Source organism: the organism of the source record quoted next, unplaced genomic scaffold (assembly GCF_019419815.1).
Source record: "Pyrus x bretschneideri cultivar Hongxiangsu unplaced genomic scaffold, Pyrus_bretschneideri_v1 Contig69, whole genome shotgun sequence".
Classification (NCBI taxonomy): Eukaryota; Viridiplantae; Streptophyta; class Magnoliopsida; order Rosales; family Rosaceae; genus Pyrus; species Pyrus x bretschneideri.
Genome location: NW_025999808.1, coordinates 606734 through 630185, shown reverse-complemented (window position 1 = coordinate 630185; position 23452 = coordinate 606734). Strand labels below are relative to the sequence as shown.

The 23452-nt window shown below is 38.3% G+C and overlaps 2 protein-coding genes and 1 pseudogene across 15 annotated transcripts; 2 read left to right on the top strand and 1 right to left on the bottom strand.

Moving 5' to 3' along the window:
• The first annotated feature begins 1107 nt into the window (after positions 1–1107).
• On the top strand, positions 1108–3811 carry LOC103941643 (folate synthesis bifunctional protein, mitochondrial-like). The gene is made up of 4 exons (XM_009351850.3): positions 1108–1266; positions 1515–1670; positions 1765–1850; positions 2055–3811. The coding sequence occupies exons 3-4, from the start codon at positions 1784–1786 to the stop codon at positions 3536–3538; spliced, it is 1551 nt and encodes a 516-aa protein (XP_009350125.2). The 5' UTR covers positions 1108–1266; positions 1515–1670; positions 1765–1783; the 3' UTR covers positions 3539–3811.
• Positions 3775–7175, top strand: LOC125468189 (annotated as a pseudogene).
• A 1446-nt stretch (positions 7176–8621) lies between these two features.
• On the bottom strand, positions 8622–23031 carry LOC103941649. 14 transcript variants are annotated; one of them, XM_048573554.1, is made up of 17 exons: positions 22838–23031; positions 22633–22694; positions 22458–22489; positions 21561–22032; positions 20803–20868; positions 20640–20708; positions 19080–19307; positions 18751–18808; positions 18432–18640; positions 17795–17912; positions 16953–17053; positions 16803–16870; positions 16591–16731; positions 16048–16079; positions 15616–15774; positions 8990–9091; positions 8622–8904 (listed from the first exon to the last, which is right to left on the bottom strand). In XM_048573554.1, the coding sequence occupies exons 8-17, from the start codon at positions 18769–18771 to the stop codon at positions 8776–8778; spliced, it is 1080 nt and encodes a 359-aa protein (XP_048429511.1). In that variant the 5' UTR covers positions 18772–18808; positions 19080–19307; positions 20640–20708; positions 20803–20868; positions 21561–22032; positions 22458–22489; positions 22633–22694; positions 22838–23031; the 3' UTR covers positions 8622–8775. The 14 variants fall into 14 exon arrangements, with proteins under 14 accessions (XP_048429511.1, XP_048429512.1, XP_048429514.1 ...); XM_048573555.1 differs by having other exon boundaries at positions 19080–19191; XM_048573557.1 differs by having other exon boundaries at positions 21561–21779.
• Positions 23032–23452: the final 421 nt, after the last annotated feature.

Below are 23452 nucleotides of genomic sequence, written 5' to 3'. Positions count from 1 at the left end.
TAATATTAATATTATATTATGTATTTATTCATATAATTATTTGAGGGCAAAATTAATAATAATTATTGTAGAAGTGTAAAAAATGTAAAAAAATATATACAATCACTCGTACTGACAAACTTTATAACTTTCATGAAGAGGTCAGCTTCAAAATCCAACACTATAATCCATAAACCTTAAATTTATATTTAACTGGCGATTGTCATTTACGCTTTATTCTTCTTATTGAATTTCATTTTTAAAATTTTCTTTTTTTGAAAACATGATCATCTGGCGGGTGTAAGAAGATGAACGGTTCAGATCTTTGATATCACGTTTCAATATTTATGGTTAACAGAAATATGAGTCGATGCCATATAGTTTGTAGAAACTTTATAAACATTAAGCAATATTTTCACTAACCGTAAAACTCTGAAGATAATGTCAACGATCCAATTCATCTTTCTACATCATCTAATATAACATGTTTTCAAAAAAGAAAATCCGAAAAAAACAAAATTTGATGAGAAAAATGAAGAATGTAAACAACAATCAACGGTTAAATTTTGATCTATGATTTATATGATTATAATGGCAAATTTCAAAGTTAAGCTCTTCACGAAAGTTGTAAAGCTTGTCATTACGAGCATTTATATATTTTTTTTCTATATTTTTTACACTTCTACATTAATTTAAAAAATATTATATTTTGGATAAACTAAGTGGCGTAAAACAAAATGACAATTACTATTGGTATACCATACCAACCCAACTATTTGGTATACTGAAAGTTTGGTACGGTAATGATAATAGATTTTGCCGTATCAAATATTTGGTATGATAATTGATATAGAAATTTTGGTACGGTAATGTACCAAAACCACCCTTAGTTGGCACCATGTGAAAAGAAGAAGAAAAAAATAATTAAAAAAAAAGATTTTGGAGTGCATCGGCACCATGTGAAAAAAAACAAAGGTTTTTGTTTGTATTATTTAAAAAAAAATACTAATATTTTATTACTTATTACTAAAGCTATTCAATATAAGAATGGAAATGTAAAATATAATTACTGTTGATTAAAAATAGTTACTGTTCTGGATTAAACGGTGAATAGCCCGGGCCTTAGCAACGGTGGAACTGCAGTTAGGAAGAGTCCTAGGTTTAGCTCCACACATTTTTCTCCCGAGCAGCCTCTCCCTCTTTAACGTAACCCGCGCTGACTCTCTCGTCTCTCTCTTCTCTATGCGCTCTCCGCTCCACTGTCAACTTCTCCTATCTCCCAACAAGGTAAACTCTCTCTCTCTCTCTCTCTCTCTCTCTCTCTCTCTATATATATATATATATATATATATAAAATTAATTTTGGTCCAAGTGATTTTCTTTATTAAATTTCGGTGCAGTAGAATTTGTGAATTTGGGATTAGCAGTGTTGTGTTGATATGGTTTGGGAAATTGGTTGAGAGCTGTCTTCTCCAGATTGTTTTCTTAGCTTCTGTTGTTGTTGTGAGTCTGAGTCACACCCAATGCCATTGCAGAATAATTCAATGGGAGGGCTACCTCTCTAGCCCTAGCCCTTGCTCCTGCTCCATTCCAAACAGTTGGTCACCTTGAAGGTAATTCACAATAATCGCCCGCCAAGTGGCTGCCCTGCTCTCCTCTTCTGCTCGATTCAACTTCCAACTTTGAGTGAGGTTAATTTTCCCCCCGCTCAATTTCTGTTTCTTTCAAGTTTGGTGTTTGAGAAATTGAAATGTCAAAAACTGACTAATAGTAATACGACTGTAGATTGCTTCCTAGTTCTAACATGAATATAGTCAAGCAGCTCGTGCCCACAGTGAAGCGATTGAATGATGTCACAAAGTATTGTCGAGGTAAACCCAAGTTCCATTCACTCGTGTTTTTTATGTCGTAGCAATATAAAAATATGTTTTCATTGGTGAAGAAATCCTTGCATGTATAATAGCGACAAAGGCCGTCGATGGGAAAAGAGACTATGAATTTGTATCACGAATGCTTCATTTTGAGTATAGAGGCCTAAACAGCCTTCCTGATGCTTGTTTACACTTTCAATGCAGCATCATGTTCTTCTTTCATACATTCATCCCCAAACTTCTCAGCACAAGTTCATTCTCCAGACCAGGAGATAGTGATTGCTTTGGGAAGCAATGTGGGTGACAGACTGCATAATTTCAATGAAGCCTTGCAGTTAATGAGAAAATCGGGCATACACATCACAAGACATGCTTGCTTGTATGAGACAGCACCAGCCTATGTGACTGATCAGCCTAATTTTCTCAACTCTGCTGTTAGAGCTGTTACACAACTTGGGCCTCATGAGTTGTTAGGAGCACTGAAGAAAATTGAAAAGGACATGGGTCGTACTGATGGTATTAGGTATGGTCCCAGGCCAATCGACCTGGATATATTGTTCTATGGAAAGCAAAGAATCAGTTCTGAGATTCTTATGGTCCCCCATGAAAGAATTTGGGAAAGACCATTTGTAATGGCCCCACTAATGGATTTGCTGGGTTCAAGTATTGACAGCGATACAGTTTCTTGTTGGCATTCTTTCTCAAACCATTCTGATGGGCTTTTTGATTCTTGGGAGAAATTGGGCGGTGAACCACTCATTGGAAAGGAAGGACTAAAGAGGGTTTTGCCTATTGGAAACGGCTTTTGGGACTGGTCAACGAGAACCTCGGTAATGGGTATCCTTAATTTGACTCCAGATAGTTTCAGTGATGGAGGAAAGTTTCAGTCTGTGGAGGCAGCAATTTCTCAGGTCCGTTCAATGATTTCAGAGGGGGCAGATATGATTGATATTGGCGCACAGTCTACACGGCCAATGGCTTCTAGGATTTCAGTTCAACAAGAACTGGATAGACTAATTCCTGTCTTAGAAGCAGTTCTTGGGCTGCCTGAAGCAGAGGGAAAGATTGTATCTGTGGACACATTTTATTCAGAAGTTGCGGAAGAAGCAGTCAGTAAGGGTGCTCATATTGTAAATGATGTATCTGCCGGGCAGTTGGACTCTAACATGTTAAAAGTCGTTGCTGACCTTAAAGTTCCTTACATTGCAATGCACATGAGGGGAGATCCATCGACAATGCAGAACAGCGAGAACCTGCAATATGATAATGTTTGTAAGCAGGTTGTGTCTGAGTTATACTCAAAGGTGAGAGAAGCTGAAATATTAGGCATCCCAGCTTGGAGGATGATAATTGACCCTGGACTTGGATTTTCAAAGAACTGTGAACACAATTTGGAAATCTTGATGGGGTTACCAAATATTCAAGCAGAGATTGGGAGGAAAAGTTTGGCTTTGTCTCATGCGCCCATACTAATTGGACCTTCGAGAAAGAAATTTTTAGGTGAAGTTTGTAATCGCACTGCTGCAACTGAGAGAGATGCTGCTACTGTTGCTTCTGTCACTGCCGCAGTCCTGGGCGGAGCAAATATTGTAAGAGTACATAATGTAAGAGATAATGTAGATGCTGTAAAGCTGTGTGATGCAATGCTGAGACAGAGGAGATCTATTCCTCCAAGTAATAAAAAATGATGACAACTCAGCCCATGAAAAGCATAAAAACGGAGATTGGAGCAAAGCATTTGGTAGCCGGGAATAATGCTCACAAAGAGAGAATGGATGAGTTAGCATCTGTTTTCAGGTGCAATGTAGGGAGGCTGCCAATGAAGTAACTAGGACTCTCAGTTTTACTTTGTCTTTGTTTCTGTGACCAACCACATAGGGTGCTATTACAATTTTCAGAGGAAAGGATAAATGATATTTAAGAAATGCCCTGCCCATGCCCAGGCCAGGTAATTGCAATTATTTTATTTTTATTGTCAATTCAGTCATTAACTGCTTAAAGTGAAACTGAAGCTATGGGGCGTAACATCTCTTCTTTTCTTTTGTTTTTTTGGTTGAAAAGAAAAACTAAAAAACATTCAGGAACCATTTTCCCTGGTCTTTTTGTACTAGTAGGAAGGCGTTCACAACATTCGGAAATTCACTACTGAACATGAGGAGCCCATCCCATGTACGGTGACTTTTGTTTGATGCTGTGCATAATTCATATAAGTAAAGTTATTTTTCAGTCAACCGAAAGCATGATTATAAAAAGCCAAAAATTATTGGTTGTAAAAGAGTACAAGAATTAATTCAAGTTATAAGCAGGAGTAGAAGCTGAGTCATGAATTCATGATAGACTTCTTTATAATTATTGATCATAGGCCAAAGCCACCAACTTTCTATTGGTCGAGTGTTATCTCTCGTCCACAATGTTTGAAGAGGTTGCGAGTTAGAATTCCCCTTCCGGGAATGACAAACTAAATAAATATAGGCCATAGCCTAAACTATGCCTTCCATAGGATATTTGAAGCCTCCTCATGGCAGAAGAAGTTACTGGATGAATCATCTCTAATGAATTCACATCCCCTGCCCCACCTCTCCAATAAGAAAAGTAAACTGCTGGAACGTGAGCAACTTTCCAATGATCTTCCCCACTATCAGGAAGTAGTGGCTGGATTAATTCATTTGGCATATCGAAAAATTCTAGCAACTTTTAAATTTTTTAAATGCTCAATGCCTGATCGGTCCTTCTTCAACAAGTTGCAGCGCTGGATTATTCACTTTTCTAGACAAGGCATTACTCCCTCATCCGTGATAATCTTTTCCACTCCTAATTTGTCATACCTAATACCTTTAGACTTGGAAACCCTCCTTCCTTAAAATGCAAACATTCCCCGTCATAAACCTGAAGCAGTTCAAGATGTACCAGATTTGGCAAACCTTGTAGATGTACTAGAGGATCCTCCTTTAGCCGACTCCATTTCAAAAAGAGTCTCACCAGGTTATGAAGAGAAGAAATCCAGTGTGGTAAGTTTTCTAAACGCCTTGTCAAATATAGTCACTGAGATCCGGAAAACAGAATCAAAGTTCGGGTCGTGTCTGCCAGAGCTTATCACTCATTGTTCATGCACAACATGTAAGTAAAGCTTTAGAGTTTTTATGAACAATTTGCTTTCTCTGCAGTGTATTTTTCTGTATACGTTCCCTCCTCCTTTGGGTAAGCCTGCCAGATAAGTCCTCTTAACGTTGCGTATAAGTTTTGACATGTAATCTTTTCCGAGTATTCTCTATGTATCGTCCCTAAGCACGTAGCTTTCCGTCTAGCTAGGTGCAAACACGTGTGATATTAGCTTAGTGTACGTACAATTCTATAACTTGGTGGGTCGCAGGTGTATTCGACCCACTCCTGAAGAGCTGGAGAATTTTGGTACTCCGGACTTCACTGTATACAATGCTGGCCACTTCCCGTGTAATCGTTACACCCACTACATGACATCCTCTACTAGCATAGACCTTAATCTTGCTAGGAGGGAAATGGTCATCCTCGGCACCATGTACACTGGGGAAATGAAGAAAGGTCTTTTCAGTGTCATGCATTATCTCATGCCTAAGTGACAAATCCTATCCCTGCATTCTGGCCGCAATATAGGGAAAGATGGAGATGTTGCCCTTTTCTTTGGATTGTCAGGTATAGTATCATCAATAGATTGCGGTTGTCATCTTGGTCTCACAGCCATATGATATGTGCTCTCTTACTCTCGCTCGCTCTCTGTTAGCGTATGACAGTTTAATTGTTTCTTATGGTATTTGCCTTTTCTTTTCATTTTACTATTTAGGTACTGGAAAGACGACTCTGTCTACGGATCACAATAGGTACTTGATTGGAGATGATGAACACTGCTGGACTGAGAACGGTGTGTCAAATATCGAAGGTGGTTGCTACGCCAAGTGCATTGACCTGTCAAGGGTGAAAGAGCCAGACATTTGGAACGCCATGAAGTTTGGCGCTGGTAATATGTCACCTTGATTTCTTGGATATGTGGATATGATGGAATCAATATGATGAAGAAGTAATAGTGTTTAATTTGTTTGGTCTTTTGAATTCGACTTGAATTTATCGGATTTTTCTTCGTTGGCAGTGTTGGAAAACATCGTGTTTGATGAGCATACACGAGAGGTGGACTATTCTGACAAATCTGCTACAGGTAAATATCAATTGTTTTCATCCCAAAATTCACACAATTTGAGTTTGAATCTCATGATACGGTGATTGATTATGCTTATACATAATTCTGATGGACCATATAATATATTGAGCTGTTTTTCTTCCGGTTGCAGGGAACACTCGTGCAGCTTACCCCATCGAATACATTCCCAACGCATTGGTCCACATCCAAAGAACGTCAAACTTTTGGCGTGCGATGCATTTGTACTCGTGAACACTTAACATTTCGGTTACTATATTAACTAATTGTTGATAAATTTATAGGTTGCTGGAACTGAAGATGGTATCAAGGAGCCAACAGCAACATTCTCAGCATGCTCCGGTGCAGCATTTATAATGTTGCATCCTACTAAGTATGCAGCAATGCTGGCTGAGAAGATGCAGAAGCACAGTGCAACAGGATGGCTGGTGGCTGGTCCGGTGGAAGGTATATGTTCATTCGATTATCATCATAATTTTAGAGAATCATTTCCGTGAGAAAATATTAACCAAACAAACATCTTTCTTTCCTGCAGCTATGGATCAGGAAAGCGCATTAAGTTGCCCTACACCAGGAAAATCATTGACGCCATCCACTCCGGCAGCCTCTTAAACGCGAAGTACAAGAAGACTGAAGTGTTTGGACTTGAAATCCCCACTGAGGTCGAGGGAGTGCCTTCAGAAATACTGGATCCAGTGAACACTGTAAGTTGGTTTTCTCTCTATATACCGTTTCCTTGTTCGGTCTTGACCTTCATTGTTAATGTGATATCCGAATCTTTATTTGTGGTTGCAGTGATCGGACAAGAATGCATACAATGAAACTTTGATGAGGCTGGCTGGCCTGTTCAAGAGGAACCTTGAGACTTTCACAAATTACAAGACTGGGAAGAACAAGAAGCTGACCGAGGAGATACTTGCGGTTGGAACAAATTTCTAAAACCTTCGCAGAAAAGAAGAATAACTAGAAACTCTAGGGAAGCTGGGGGGCAAGGCAATTGATGGAAATAAGAATTGGACAGACTCAGAAGTAGGCGTATTGTTATTCTATTCATTAGATATGCTAAACGGTTCTTTTGTACTTTTTAAGGTCCTATTAATATATATAATCAAAGGAGGTTGTTTCTCTCCATTTCCTTCCCCTCATTTTCTTCAAAATTCATCTGTTTCGAAGTTAATTTTTGAAATTCTGGACACAAATTTAAAAGGAAACAAAGAAAAGAAGGCAGTTTCCAGTCACCAATTAACAAAATTGAGTAGTTTTGGACAGTATTTTTTGCAAGAACCCCGCCTCCCTCATTGGTAGCCAGCGAAGACGGTGTCGTTCTTCTCAACAGGGTACAAGATCGTTGTTTGTGTCTTGAATTTTCGATTTGCAGGTTTTCTAAATGATCAATTCTTGAACTGGGATGATGCAATCCACAAAACAAAATCAAAGTGCGGATCATGTCTGCCAGGGCTTTCCATTCATTGTTCATGCGCAACATGCAAGTTTTGAGGCATGTTCCACGTCGGAGACCTGTACGAAGATACATAAAGACCCACGAACGATTGATTTTGATGTCATTGTAAAACTCGTGCATGAGCTTCATTAGTGTACATTTGCAGGTGTATCCCACCCACTCCTGAAGAGCCGGAGAATTTCGGAACTCCGGACTTCACCATCTACAGTGCCGGACAGTATCCTCTCCCTACATTCTGGTTGCAATATGGGGAAAGACGGAGATGTCGTGCTCTTGTTTGGATTGTCGGGATATAGAACCAACTGATGTTTGATCGTAGAGTGCATGCTAAGAGGCTAGTTGGTTCTGATAAATGTTTGCTAGCATGTTTGAATAATTAGGTACAAGAAAGACAACTCTGTAAACGGATCACAATAGGTTCTTAATTGAAGACGATGACCACTGTTGGAGTGAGATTGGTCTGTCCAACATCGAAGGTGCTTGCTATACCAAGTGCATTGACCTCTCAAGGGAGAAGGAGCCTGACATTTTCAAAGCCATCAAGTTTGGGGCAGTGTTGGAAAACGTCGTGTTCGACGAGCATGCCCGGGTGGTGGATTATTCAAACAAATCTCGTACAGGTAACGAGAGAGCGTGAAAATCATTTCTCATATCCAATCGTGCAGCCTACCCCATCGAATACATTATTATTATTTGTATTATTGATTAATTACAAGGTTGCTGGATCCGAGGAGGGTATTAAGGAGCATCATTTTTATGTTGCATCCTACCAAGTACGCAGCAATGTTGACTGAGAAGACGCAGCAATGTTGAACATATTCCTAATACTAATAGTCCAACTCCGAACCCAATTTCAAATGTCTAATTTGATTTGGGTGTTCCAAACTCAAATGACTTTCAAATTGGAATTGGTAAGAATAGGAAGTTCCAATCCGACTTGCCTCTCTCTCATTTTTTTTTCTTTTCCGGTTTCGCAGTGGTCGGACAGGAATGCATACAATGAGACACCGATGAAGTTGGCTGGTCTATTCAGGAACAAGTTTGAGACCTTCACTATCAGATTGGTGAGGAAAACAAGCTAACAGAAGTGGATTGTAAATTACACTAACCTTGTAAACTAATATTCAATATAAAGAAAGTTTTATTTCCTTGTTAAAGAAAAAGCCCTAATTTTTTTTTTAAGTTCTATTTATAATTTTGTGAAATAAACTAAATTATGACAATTAATTTAACAATCTGACAGTAAGCAAACCTTGGCATTCAGATTCCCGCAACATTCAGGGAATAAGTTTCCAAGCATAATCCATAATTTCATTATTTATGAACGGACGCAAAGACCACATCAGGCAGTAGCTCTCTAATTCTCCCGAAGATGACTTGAGATTAACAGCAGAGACGATCCTCTCCTGCATCAAGTTGTTACATTGGATGTTTTAAAAGTTCATACCAAAGGGCACAGATAGTGGGAATTCGGGGTGAGAGCTTAATTACCTGCATCATATAGTCTTGCTTGACCATACTGTAAATGACCCCCATCACGACAGCATAATCGGTAACTTCATTTCTTTTGGGATGGGATGACGTAAATTCCTCCTATAGAAGTTAGGCATCAGTAAGAGGTGTTTCGAATTTATCATCAACCATAAGAAATCAGAATTGGCGTAAGAATTTTACTGAGCAGCATGCAAATCTGAACTAGGAACGGAATACTTAGTGTGGAATGAACATTCAGAAAGAAAAGAAAAAAGGAGAGAAAATTAGGTGATGGAAAGATCAGCCAAATATCTTTAGAACTCAAAGATATAGCTCCCTCATTCCCGAAAAATCTTACTTTCTTAACATAATATTTTGCGACAGAAATATGCATTCAACACTTCTATGTACCGCTCCTCTTCCTACTTTCCAACCATAGCAAACTCGATCAGGAAATGAATAGAAAAACTTGTAAAATAAGGGATAATCTGGAAATCAGAGATATTAAGGATTGACCTTCAAAATAGGCAAGCAGTGAAATAAAAACTGTAAAGAAAGGAGGGTATTTAAGCCGGATACACAGTATAAATGTTGTACTATGAATTTTGTAGTGAAAGGAGACATGTGAATGACGGATCATATAACTTTGACCGAAACTCTGCAGATTAAACCATGCTTATAGGCAAGTGCAGGCACTCTGATTTTCAATAACAGTAAAGATTGCCAAAAATCTCCAACCCGATAAAATAAAAAAGACAGTAACTCCTTAAACACCAAAGCTACAAAGAGGCACACATGTTTCAGCAACCCTAACAAAATTCCAAGCATGCAATTATCGGAGTAATTTAGTGATACATTTAAATCAGTGATTACCACTGATACATGTGTCTGTGCATATACAGGTACAAATACAACAGAAATGTACGGACAATTGGACAGAAGTCCAATGATGGGCAACGATAATTACTGAACTCGGAGGCAGGGAGAGTAGATTATACGATGCTGATAATTGTACAAATAATCTGTCGATATTGATTGCCAAGTGTCATGTAGTCATTGGTTTAGTTTAGTGTTTGTTAGATGGATATTAGGAGTTGGTTATAGCTGTTATGGCTAACCTTAGCTTGCGAGTCAGGTACTAATACTTGTCATCTGTGCAATGCAAGGTGATTTGTGATTTTGTAAACATTGGTATTCAATAATACAGAGAAGTATTAGCATACGAGTGCAAAGTGTTAGTTTTTGGCTCGTCAATTTTGTGTCCTTTTGTGTTTAGGATTGTTTTAGGGAAAGGGTGCACCAATTCTTCTCCTAAAAGGGCTAGGAAAGAATCTTAGTTTCCTTATTCAATGTAGATTAGAAATCCTAGAAGTCTATTTGGAATTGGAAAGGAAGTCTAAATTCCTATTCCACTTAGAATAGGAATTATAATCTTTAAAGGACATGTAAGCCAACCCTATATCTATAAATAGGGTGCGACAAGGCTGATTTACAGCAGAGAGAAAACAGCCAAACAGCAGAGAGGTTTGAGATTAGTTCTAGGGTTTGCATAAGTTCTGTAATCTCTATTATTAATCAAAGAAGCGGTGATTTCTCTACCTAGGGAAATCACAACTGGACGTAGGCATAAGTTCTGCCGAATCAGTATAATTCTTGTGTGTTTCTAAGTTTTCTATATTTGCTAGTTTAGTCTATTGCCGTTGGTTACATCAAAGAACAAGGTCCAGTGTCGGGGTTTTTTTAACAATTGGTATCAAGAGCTAGGATCAAGGTGTTGTACGATGTTAAAAGGGAAGATGAATGCGGATCAAGGATCTACGTTAAAACCCTTTGACGGCAAGGATGACTTCACGGACTGGCAAAGGATGATGAAGAACGTACTGAAACAGCAGGATTTGGATGATGCTCTTGATGGTAAGAAGCCGGAAAGCATGACAGAAGTAGCATGGAATAAGGTTCTCAAGAAGGCCAAGAGTTCCATCGAGATCCATCTCACAAGATCAGTTCGGTCACACATCACCGAAAAGATGTTTGCCCAGGAAGCATGGGAAAAATTGGAGACTGTTTATATGGGAAAAACCGTGTCCAATAAACTTTTTCTAAAGGATGAACTATTCGGGCTTCGACTAGAAGAAGGAGGTGATATTGAAGATCACACATGCAGGTTCCAGAATTGCATAGCTAATCTTCAGAAAGTCGAAGAAACTTACAAAGATGATGATATGGCTATCATCCTGCTAAGGTCTCTACCTTCGTCTTTCAAGCACTTTCGAACAACTCTAATGTTTGGAAAAGAGTCCTTGAAGCTTGAAGACGTAATTCAAGCTCTTCAGTCATATGCTAAACTAGATGATATAACTGAAAGCTCTCAAGGCCTTTATGCCAAAGGCAAGGAGAGGGGGCGGGAAAAGACAAGAGAAGAGAAAACTGGCAACAGAGGTAGGTCAAAATCCAAGAAGAAAAAGGAAAAGAAGGAAGGTTGCTTCGAATGTGGTTCAGCCGATCATTGGAAGAGGAACTGCAAGATTTGGAAAGAAAAGAAAGCCAAGATGGAAGGAAGCTCAGGTTCCGCTAGTGCAGTCACCGAACATGAGAGTGACGGGGAACTTCTTTCGGTAACATCGGGCTCCAAGGCTTTCAATTGGATTTTGGATACTGGATGCACGTTTCATATGTGTGCAATAAAAGAATGGTTCGATACTTTCAAAGAAGTCAGCAGCGGGGAAGTCTTAATGGGGGATGATTCTTCATGTCCTGTAAGAGGAATCGGCACTGTTCGAATCAGAATGTTCGATGGGAGGATACGAGCTTTAGGGAACGTCAGGTATGTCCCTAGACTAAGAAAGAATTTGATTTCCTTGGGTACTTTAGATGAGGCCGGTTATGGGTACAAGTCTAAAAAAGGAAGACTCAGGGTAACCAAAGGATCGCTAGTGGTAATGCAAGGTGACCTACAACCCAATAAGTTGTATAAGTTAATTGGGACCACTATAGTCAGGGGAGCAGCTGTTTCTGTAAATCAAAGTATAGAAGACAAGACTGAACTATGGCATCATAGGCTCGGGCACATAAGCCAGAAGGGATTGCAAGAATTACACAAGCAAGGCCTGTTGGAAGGCGTGTCAGCTTGCAAACTGGACTTTTGTGAATACTGTGTTCTTGGGAAGCAAAGAAAGGTATCATTCGCAAGTAGCAGTGCAGATAGCCGAAGTAAGGAGCAACTCAGCTATATTCACTCAGATGTTTGGGGTCCTGCTCCAACTAAATCAAATGGTAGAGCCAGGTATTTTGTTACTTTCATGGATGATTTTTCTAGGAAGGTTTGGATTTATTTCATGAAGCAGAAATCCGAGGTTTTTGCAAAGTTCAAGGAATGGAAAACAGAAACCGAGAATCAAACTGGAAGAAAGATCAAGTATCTGAGAAGTGACAATGGAGGTGAATATACAAGTAATGAGTTCACCGATTACTGCAAGCAGGAAGGCATCATAAGGCACTTCACAGTAAAGAAGAATCCCCAACAAAATGGAGCTGCTGAGAGGATGAACCGAACTCTCATGGAGAGAGAAAGGAGCATGCGATTTCATGCAGGATTGCCTGATAGTTTTTGGGCAGAGGCTGTTAATCATGCAAGTTATTTGATTAACAGATCACCATCTACAGTTCTCGGTTTTAAGAGTGCAGAGAGGTATGGTCTGAGAAGCCGGTGGATTATTCCAAGCTCAGGGTGTTTGGCTGTAGTGCTTATGCACATATTCCAAGTGATGAAAGGTCCAAGCTCAAACCGAAGTCTATACATTGCATATTCCTAGGTTTTGAGAAAGGAGTGAAGGGTTTCAAGCTTTGGGATTTCAACAACAGGAAAAAGGTTGTCAGTCGAGATGTTGTCTTTGATGAGACAACCATGCCTCTGAATAAAGTCGAGAGCAATAGGGAGAAGAAGGATGATGCTGGAATTGAAGCAACAAAGATTCCGTTAATCAGTTCAGATGAAGAAGAAGCTCAGGTGGAGCAAATTGAGCAAGAGGCCGAATCTGATGGTTTTGAGGAAGAAGAAGAGCATCAGCATCATTCACTAGTTAGGAATCAGGTGGAGCAAGAAACAGGACAGATTGAAGGTACTCCAATCCGCCAGATATCCCAAAGGAGTCAAACTCCACCCAACAATCCACCTGCATTTCAAAGATGCATAGCACTGGACAAACCTAAGCGGAACAAGAAGAAACTTGACAGGTTTGGGTTTGACCAAAACGAAGTTAATTATGCTCTTAACATTAGTCAAGGAGATCCGACTACTTATCGAGAAGCTATAGCAAGTGATGAGCGAGATAGTTGGATAAGTGCTATGATAGAGGAAATGGAGTCTCTTTACAAGAACTCTGTTTGGGAGTTGGTTCCTAAACCCAAAGACAAAAAGCTAGTTGGATGCAAGTGGGTATTTGGGAAAAAGGAAGGACTACATGAACAAGATGCCGTGAGATTCAAAGCAAGGCTCGTGGCTAAGGGGTACTCACAAAAGGAAGGGGTGGATTATGATGAGATCTTTTCACCTGTAGTCAAGCATACTTCTATCCGATTGCTTTTAGCAATGGCAGCTCAGCATGACATGGAGATTGAGCAGATGGATGTGAAGACAGCGTTTCTTCATGGGGATTTAGAGGAGACGATATTCATGGCTCAGCCAGAAGGGTTTGTTGAATATGGGAAAGAAAACCTAGTATGTCAGCTAAGGAAGTCCCTGTATGGCCTGAAACAGTCTCCAAGACAGTGGTACAAGAGGTTTGATTCATTCATGCTGAAAATTAATTTTAGAAGGTGTTTGTATGACTGTTGTGTGTACTATCATGTGTTCCAAGATGGGATGATCATATTGCTATTGCTATATGTGGATGACATGTTAATTGCTTGTCAAGACAACTCTAGAATTCAAGACTTGAAAAGGATGTTGAGCGAGGAGTTCGACATGAAGGATCTAGGTGCCGCACAGAAGATCCTTGGCATGGAAATTCAGAGAGATAGGACCGCTGGAAGGATTTGGATATCACAAGCCAAGTATATTCAGAAGGTTCTTGAGAAGTTCAACATGCAAGAAGCAAAGGTAGTTTCGACTCCTTTGGCAACTCACTTCAGGTTAAGTGGACAACAGTGTCCTACGTCCGAGGAAGAGCAAGAAGAAATGAAGAAGGTGCCTTATGCTAATGCCGTGGGCTGCCTCATGTATGCAATGGTATGCACACGTCCTGACATAGCTCAAGCAATCAGTGTCGTTTCCAGATACATGGCAAATCCAGGAAAGCAACATTGGGATGTAGTCAAGTGGATTTTGCGTTATTTGAAGGGTTCTTGGCAACAAAGGATTATGTTTGAGAAGCAAAAGGATAATGCAGGGGTGTTAGGATATGTGGATGCCGATTATGCAGGGGACTTGGACAAGAGAAGGTCAACTTCTGGTTATGTGTTTACATGCGCAGGAGGACCAATCAGTTGGAGGGCACTACTGCAACCAATTACAGCTTTATCGACCACAGAGGCAGAGTATATTGCATTGGCCGAAGCTGGAAAGGAAGCAATTTGGCTTAGTGGCTTGGTAAGTCAAATGGGAATCACTCAAGATTGTGTGAAGCTTAAGTGTGATAGTCAAAGTGCCATTCACTTGGCAAAGAATCAGGTTTTTTCTGGAAGATCAAAGCACATTGAAGCAAGATATCACAGAATCAGAGATTGGGGAGTCTAAGGAAATTTGGATTGAAAAGGTTCATACGGATGACAATGCCGCAGATTTCCTTACAAAGATAGTGCCGGCCAAGAAGTTCAAGCATTGTTTGAACTTGATCAATCTCGTTGATTGATTAAAGTGGAGCACCTCCTCACCTGAGGTGCAATGAGGCAAGAAGGAGGTTGCCAAGGTGAAGACTCTTGAAGTTTTTCCAGAGCTACTTCAAGAAGGTTCAAAGATACTCTGGGGTGCAAACGATCAAGACTTGGTTTGACTCACCAAGGTGGAGATTATTAGTTTTTGGCTCGTCAATTTTGTGTCCTTTTCTGTTTAGGATTGTTTTAGGGAAAGGGTGCACCAATTCTTCTCCTAAAAGGGCTAGGAAAGAATCTTAGTTTCCTTATTCAATGTAGATTAGAAATCCTAGAAGTCTATTTGGAATTGGAAAGGAAGTCTAAATTCCTATTCCACTTAGAATAGGAATTATAATCTGTAAAGGACATGTAAGCCAACCCTATATCTATAAATAGGGTGCGGCAAGGCTGATTTACAGCAGAGAGAAAACAGCCAAACAGCAGAGAGGTTTGAGATTAGTTCTAGGGTTTGCATAAGTTCTGTAATCTCTATTATTAATCAAAGAAGCGGTGATTTCTCTACCTAGGGAAATCACAACTGGACGTAGGCATAAGTTCTGCCGAACCAGTATAATTCTTGTGTGTTTCTAAGTTTTCTATATTTGCTAGTTTAGTCTATTGCCGTTGGTTACATCAAAGAACAAGGTCCAGTGTCGGGGTTTTTTTAACACAAAGGTTAGAACAGAGTTATACTAGGAGAAGGAACAAACAGAGATGAGAAACATATCAGAACTGAATGTACAAACAGTATCAAGATATTCCTTGGGATAAGAGAAAAGAAGGATAAAGACTACCTTGTCACCGTTGCATGCTTTTTCATTCAACCTGTCCGCAAAACTGTCATCCTGAAAGTCGGGTAAATTTCCCATTGCAGTTCGCATTGCGCCATTTATATCCTCCAGGAGGCATTCAAGTTCATTAAGTACGTTTTTGCCTACAACAGCACTTGCATTCTTAAACAAAAAATTCAAGAGTACATCAAGTGCGAGATTGCATCAAGTAGGGAAATGTACCATTAACAAACTACAAACTGCAACATATATCAAACATTCAAACTACAAACTGCAGCACACGAGATATGAAAGAACTACTACTACGAACAGATAAAACAGCTCATTGATGTAGAGGCATCACCACTTCGCTTTCCCTTTAACAAGATTCTTTTGTGATATATAATAAAAGAAACAATACTGACAATTTCGGAAAGACATGTTACCTTTACTTACATGGTCACAAAGTCCAAGTTGGCATGTATGCACTTCTCTACAAGAATTTCACCATGTATAAGAAATACATCACGTTCATAGTCCACACCAATAACGTATCAGAAAGTGGCAGAACTCAAAGTAAGGGAACAGCACCATACAAAAACAAAGGATAGTAATTCAAGGGCAGATATCAGAAAAACATGCTCGTTAGTTAGATACTCGGTAAATCAATGCTACAAATTATCAGCCAATTACAAACAAACTGTCACTACTGCGGGAGCATAAGTACTATCAGTGGCCTTTAACCGATATCCAATTTTTTTTAATGGAGAACTGAATTCAAGTAAAGAGAAAGAAGAGACTATCAAGCTATCAACTCATTCCAATTATTTCCAGTAAATTGTGAAAGATAACAGTTTTAACAAATAATTAAGCATATTTCTATAACATTATAAATCTTTGCTGATATAAAACTGATAAGAGCTTGGGAGGGTCTTAACACTCAATTATCTAACCAACAATCCAAAGAAAGCATAAGAAAATATACAGAATTGCACTCACACTTGCTTATATTTCGCCTGCCATCGTCAGCGTTGAGACATCCAGCTTCAACATATGACTTAACCCTCTTTGTTTCATTACCTCGGATTACATTTTTAACCAAATCCGATGTCTCATCTATCTGAGGTCGTCGAAGAAACTCTGCAAAAACAAAAATATTACTTACGAAGAAACTAAATCAAATTTGAAACAAAACCCAGAATGCTACTTACCCAGCCCCTGCTGAAAGTCGACAAGTAATGTGCTTCCAGTGGCCACCAACTCGTCAAAATTGCCGAGTCTGCAGATTTGATGAATTTTAAAGATTGCCCAGATGAAAAAAGCGAATTTCTTCTAGTGATAAAAGATCAGAGAGGAGTTACCTGGCCATGAAATCTTTGAACAGGTTGATAACTTTGTCTTCGAATTCAAAATTCGATACAGATTTCGATCCAGCAGAGGTTGATCCAGACCCCTTCTTGTTCTGCAGAGGCAAGTGCCATCATCAAATTAATGCACTATAACTTATAGACTTGTTTTTGTGTCAAAACAAAAAAGAAGATCCAACAAAATATTTTTCTGCAACAAGATTTTAGGCATGTAAAAAATCTTATTAAGCATATCATTGTAAACATTAGTATGTTCATAAAATGAAGAGAGTTCCAAGAAAATATTTTTTTTGTTACATAAAAAGGAATAGCTAATGCCGGGGTTAAAAACTAAACAAAATAAGCAGCAAGACACAAATCAGGCATGCCAAGTAAGTCATAAAGTTTCAAGATATAAACCTATACGGGTAAATCTAGAAATTCCCAGACCCTCACCAAGAATCAAGTGATCGGTAACCCTTTCATCAAATTTAATATTAGAACCAATAAAAGAGGTGGAAAGCAAAAGCAACTCCAAAATGGTTCTAGCAACAATAAGATTGTAAATTACACCACATGGAAAGAAGAATCTCAAATAATATGCACATCAAATCAATTTCTTTGAACAAACTAAAGTTCCCAAAAATTTCCACAAATAACAAGATACGACATAACACAGAAATTACAGGGCCAAAACTATCCCATAATCATTTTGGGATCAAGACGGCATAAGTGGACTCATTATATGTGTAAAGTGTAGACCAATTGTATATGACAGGAACAGAAAAAAGTCAATGTGAGCAAGTAATGTTATGAATTTATGAGCTATATCAAAAAGAGGGAGTAATAATACATACATGGTGGACATAGTTGGTAGCACTGGATGTTAGGTGCTTGGTTTCTAAAAACAATTTGCCTTCTTGAATCACTCGCTCAGCAACAACTGGTTGAGATGGGCCAAAGAAGGATCCAAAACTGCAGAATAAGTAGGGAAATAATTTAAAATCAATTTCAAAACTTCTATTTTACCAATTACCACTATATTGTCCATAGAAAAATTATGAAACAAATCATCTGTCTCATAACCTCATCACAAAAAAAAAGAAAACAAGGAACTGCAAACAAAGTTGCAAGGATGACAACTCTTCAAAATGTATTCTCATTTCTCTATATTACTCTCAGATGGTGATACCCTTGGAAAAAAAACATTAGCCTGTCCTAGAAATTGCAACTATAAAACCTATATCGTTACAGGCTCTGGTAGAATGCAAGCAAATCAATACATTACAGAACTATTTTAGTTGCATCACTTCCTGCTTCCCTACAACTTCAGATAACAAGGCCATATATTGTTCATCAAATAATCATTGGTTACTTACAATTAGGAAGCATTGAACCTAGTAGTAGAAACAAACAGAACCACCTGCCTTGTCTTACTAAGAAAGCATGGATTTTCCACGAAGGAAAAACAACGGTTATATAGTAGTTACTCACTTGTCATAGGGGAGCTCCTTTTTATTACTGGAGTTGGCCAAAGAAGAACCGCTTTTCTTCTTTCGTAATTGTTCTTTCAAGCGTTGTCTCAACTCAAGGTATGCCAATGCTTCCTTGGTAGGCTTTGGATCTTCCTTTTCCTCATCATAATCTTCACCATCCTCATCATCCTCATAATCCTCATATTTGTCGCCTGACTGACCATAATCCTATCCCAAAAAATTGTCAAACTAATTTTCTCCAAAAAATAATAGAGTATCAACATCGAAAATTTACATGGAATAAAAAACAAATAGATGAAGATTCAAAATTTACTTACATCTCTATCATATCCCCGCATTTCCCTCTCGAATTGAACAATTACAAATGCAAAGTACCTGAAAATCACAAAAGAAAACCCTAATTTTTATCATGCTGAACTAAAACAACTGTTCAAAATTGGCAATTTTTGTCAAATCAAACAATTATAACCAAAACCCATATAGGCTCTATTCCATTTCATGGATTTGGCATCGCCTTTGTGCCCTAATTTTGAAATTGGCCAACCCAATGCCGTATCCGCAGTCCGGATGCATAAATTTCATTCCGAAACTATGAAATTCCAATCCCAAATCTCCTTAAACTGAAAATCAGAACGAAACTACTCACCTGAAATTCCTTTCAATCACAACGCCGATCGAAAATCTTGAGGCCTCTGAAATCGAGGATAATCTGTGCGGAGCCGCTAAAAGTGCGATTCTGATTCCTCTGCCTTCAAGCCCTAGGCATCGAAAAACAAGTTCGATTTGAAGACAAATGGATACGATGCAATCAGAATTCTCGAAGAGAGAATCTGCAAGCCCTAATTTGTACAGCTTTGGGGTTCGACTAGTTACTCTGAAAAGGAGAGTCCAATTTTCAGAATAAAACTATGTAAGCCAGTTTTGTACTGAGAAGGCAGGCACACATCTTAATCAAAGTGAAAATGATGTCTAAAGATTAGATCTAGTATATTTCAGCTAATGATACAACTGCCTCTGAATTCCATGTTGCAAACTTGCCCATTGAAAAGCCTCTGAATTTATAGCCTAAATCAGCATCGCACCATTAAATGACATTATTAAATCGGAATAAAAACATTGAAAAACATATGAATTCATGCCCAACTTTGATATCTGAACAAAACAAAGCCTTCAGACCAAAGCAAAAAACTGAAGATGGCTAACTGAATTCAATAAAAACTGAAACATGATTACCCTTAAGCATGCTTTTTTTCACGAATCAGTAAAACTTGAAAATATCCCAAACAGACTCTTATACCTCATGTATCCAATAGAGCTTAAATTTCTAAAGGAAAAACTTGAAATCATACACGTAAGAGTTGTGTTCACTTTGCCAGATAAAAGTGAGAAAGACAGTTTTCCAAAATTCTAATAACTTTACACATTATCAATTTAGCAACAAAACACATTGGTTCCAGCACTAACAACATAAAAAGTTTTAAAATTGCAATCTAAACTAATGTTTTCTTTCTTCCTCTCCCTGTTCGTAAAACATGAAGACAAAGCTTTCCAAAATTCCAACGAATCCTCTCATTTCTTCGCAAAAATCATAAATATATTTGAATCCAACAATTATCAATGCATTTTAAAACTGGAAAAAAGCAGGACATAAAACTTATCCAAAATATAAGAAGAGCGTCACAGGTGCCACCAGATCTCAAATTCATTAACCGAGCAACCAAAATGTACTGTTTTAGCCGGGGAAAGGCCCAACAGAAAAAAGCCAAACCATAAAAAACATACTGAAAAAATTTTCCAGCCCCCTGCTGCACCAACAAACTGTGTATCTACAATTTGATAGCATTTCTACCAGACATATACCAAATCCCATTAATGATTATTAAATTTGACCCTACACTACATATGAAAATTTACTCATTGCTCTGACAAATCACTCTCACAAATCCAACATAACATAGATATCACTCTTCTAATTTTATCACAACTACCTCAAATCTTATGAATCAAGCATAACCATCACAGCAAGTCAAATGAAAAAAAAGCAGCTGTGGATTTAAATAAAATTGCTAGCACAAAAATCAGCAAGAAAACATGCATTACCAATTAACAACCCAAACATGCACAAAAAAGGTCCCAAATCACCAAAACAAAACCAAAAAAAAAGTAAAATTTAGCCGCAAAGAAAACAAATAATACATTTATATACCTTTAGCACAGAGAGTTCCAAGAATCAGAATCGAAAATCCAAAAATCTGAAAGGGACGGTTTCCCGAATCTAGAAAACAAAATGCATCAGACACGCACAATAACGATCCAACGAAAAAAAAGAAGATCCAAACCATATAAGCTGATAAACATGCAAAACTCACCTGGAAACGCCGGATTAGATCGGTCTCAACCAAGTTCGAAGCGAACCCAAGATGGGCACAAAATTTCTGAAATCAAAGAGCAAAGCCCATGAGATATTAACAAAAAGCATCCAAAGGGCTTCTTTAGCCAACTCACTTTTTTTATGTACAAACATTAGTCTTTTAACACAAATTTTCAAGATTGTCTGCGTGTTCACCAAAAACACAAAGGCTTCCAAAATTCCAACGACCCTTTTAATTTCTTCTCAAAAATTCAAAATCCATTTTAATCCAAACTGGAAAAAAGCAAAACTATAAAAAAGCACACGCAAATAATTTTAAAACAACCGCACTCACACAGTTTATATCACCAAGAACATATAAAAAAAATTTAAATCACAATCTAAACTAATGTTTCCTCTCCTCTCCGTGTTTGTAACCCCCTGCAGCATAAAACCCAGAAAAACAAACCTTCACACAACCTCAACAACTGCTCTCATCAAAAACTACGAATCCGTTTAAATCCAATAATTACCAATCCATATCCGAATCGGAAAAAAAGCAGAAGCGCAAAAAAATACCCAAAAAATTACAGCAACGTTGCAAATACCAGCAAATCAGAGATTTGCCAACTGAAAAACAAAAACGCAAAATTCTCCTTTAACAGGGAAAACCAAAGAGAGCACCACAATTGACAATAAAAGGAAACGATTAAGGTTTCATCAAAACAAAGGAAAAACCAAAAATAAAAACCAAAAGAAAATGATTATAAAATAAACCTTAGTTGGATCACACTTGTTCCACAGCGGGCTGCAAAGACGCCACCCTTGAAAAGAGGTGTAAATCGGCCAAAAACCCAGCCACAACCCAGAAATCCCAAACGGAAAAAGGGGGAAACAGCAGGAATTCTTTACCCCAATTAGAGATGTCGAAACCCTCGGAACGCAAAAAATCCCGAATCTAAATAGACGCACAACGGCCTGGCAACCACAAAATCCCTTAAACCACGAAAATCAGAAACCCTTTCCGCGAAAGAAAGCACGGATATCACAGGAAACAGAGGATTGGAAGAAAGAACAGCCAAAACGAAAAGAGCAAAAGCCGAAATCAAGAAAAGCAACGAAGGAACAAAACCCTAACTCAAGATGACTCTCAAAGTCGAGAGAATAAGATGAGCGCCTCGTGGAAAACAGGGACACAAACGGAAAGAAAACAGAGAAGCGAGGGCAGTTCCGTCCGGACACTGGTGATCTACAGTGCCGGGGAAACTCACGTTTAGTATATACAAGAAGTTAGAACAAAACCAATATTTTTACATAAGAACAGAAAAGACGGAGACAGAGCATCAACTAAGAGCAGAAGACAGCAGAAATCATAAGAAAGCATATTAAAGCAGGCAAAAAAGATGGAGACAGAGCATCAACTAAGAGCAGATTTCCTCCAGATTTGCTTAATGCAAAACCATAAAGTGAGTTGTAATCTAAAGGCTCCTACCTTAAAATTAGACGTATTTATCAAATATATCATTTAATAATCCTCACGCATGTAATTATCCTAAATAATCAAATGCGAAACATATATCATAATCTTCGGTTGAGAAAGTCAGTTTGTTTTATTGGGTTTTCACTATTTTCAAAATCAATATCAAATTTTGTAAGGATGAGAAAAGAATTTACCTTTTGTTCTTTCTTAACTTTAGCTACTTCAGCTACATAACCGGAAAAAAATTAATTTAATTATAGTTTAACTAATCTGGGTTAAGATTAATCAAAAAGCTTGGAAATTTCAGATCTAAAATCACACCTCAAGCTGCAAGTAGAATCAAAACTATGGAATTTCAAAACCACTCACCTTAAACACAGAGGTCTTCGCAGCCTTCAAAGAAAAGTCACAAACTCGAAAAACCCAATCTCCTGAAATCGAAAACAAAAACTAAATTAACCATCATCACCCAGAATCCGAAGCTACAAAGAAAATTCCCAAAATCAGAACAAAAACCCCATTTAAAATCCCAATTTACACTCGCAAGAACATAAAATTCAAAGCAAAGAATTACCCAAATCAAATCGGCAGCAGGAGATGCAATCTTTTATGGGCTTCAAATTTTCTTCAAATCGAGACCAAATTCGCTACTTTTCAGCAAGAGAGCGTTGCCGTTTTAACCCCCGCCGAATAGATCTAAACCAATTTGACTGACTTGAGCGTTTTCTGGAAGAAAGCAAGGCACATAGAGAAGTGGAGATCGGAGAGCAAGGCAAAGAGAGGTTTGAGAGAAACAAAAGGCTTCTGAGAGAGAGAGAGAGAAAAGAAAAGAAGAATCCGGAAGAGAAACGTTGTGGTCTGCGAAGAACACGCGTGGCAAAGGAGGGCAAATCCGCCCTTTAACTGTTCAACCAAGTGAAAAAAAGGCCAGCAAATAAACCAAATCGAGAGTATTTTTGCCATTTTACTGTCCGTGAACTATTGATGATTTAAATAATGATGATTTAAATGCATTCCATCAAATAAATATTGTACGACATGTGAGTTATTTTTATTTCGCCACATCATGACGTCAGTCTATAACCCAAGTATTGTCCTTTCAGTTTGCCTCTCGTTTCCACAGACAGTTTGGCGAAAATTTCACAATTTCATTTTTTTTCCTTGTCCCTATTTCTTTTCTCTACGTTGT

What these genes read in the sequence shown, in the direction of transcription:
- LOC103941643 (XM_009351850.3), top strand. Translation starts at nt 1,784, where the DNA reads ATGAATATAGTCAAGCAGCTCGTGCCCACAGTGAAGCGATTGAATGAT. An exon ending in TGTCACAAAGTATTGTCGAG is followed by an intron (nt 1,851 to 2,054) that starts GTAAACCCAAGT and finishes CTTTCAATGCAG; the next exon opens with CATCATGTTCTTCTTTCATA.
- LOC103941649 (XM_048573554.1), bottom strand. Translation starts at nt 18,771, where the DNA reads ATGCGGGGATATGATAGAGAT. An exon ending in TTCAAAGATTTCATGGCCAG is followed by an intron (nt 16,871 to 16,952) that starts GTAACTCCTCTC and finishes TCAAATCTGCAG; the next exon opens with ACTCGGCAATTTTGACGAGT. An exon ending in AAGCATGCAACGGTGACAAG is followed by an intron (nt 9,092 to 15,615) that starts GTAGTCTTTATC and finishes TAACTTCTATAG; the next exon opens with GAGGAATTTACGTCATCCCA.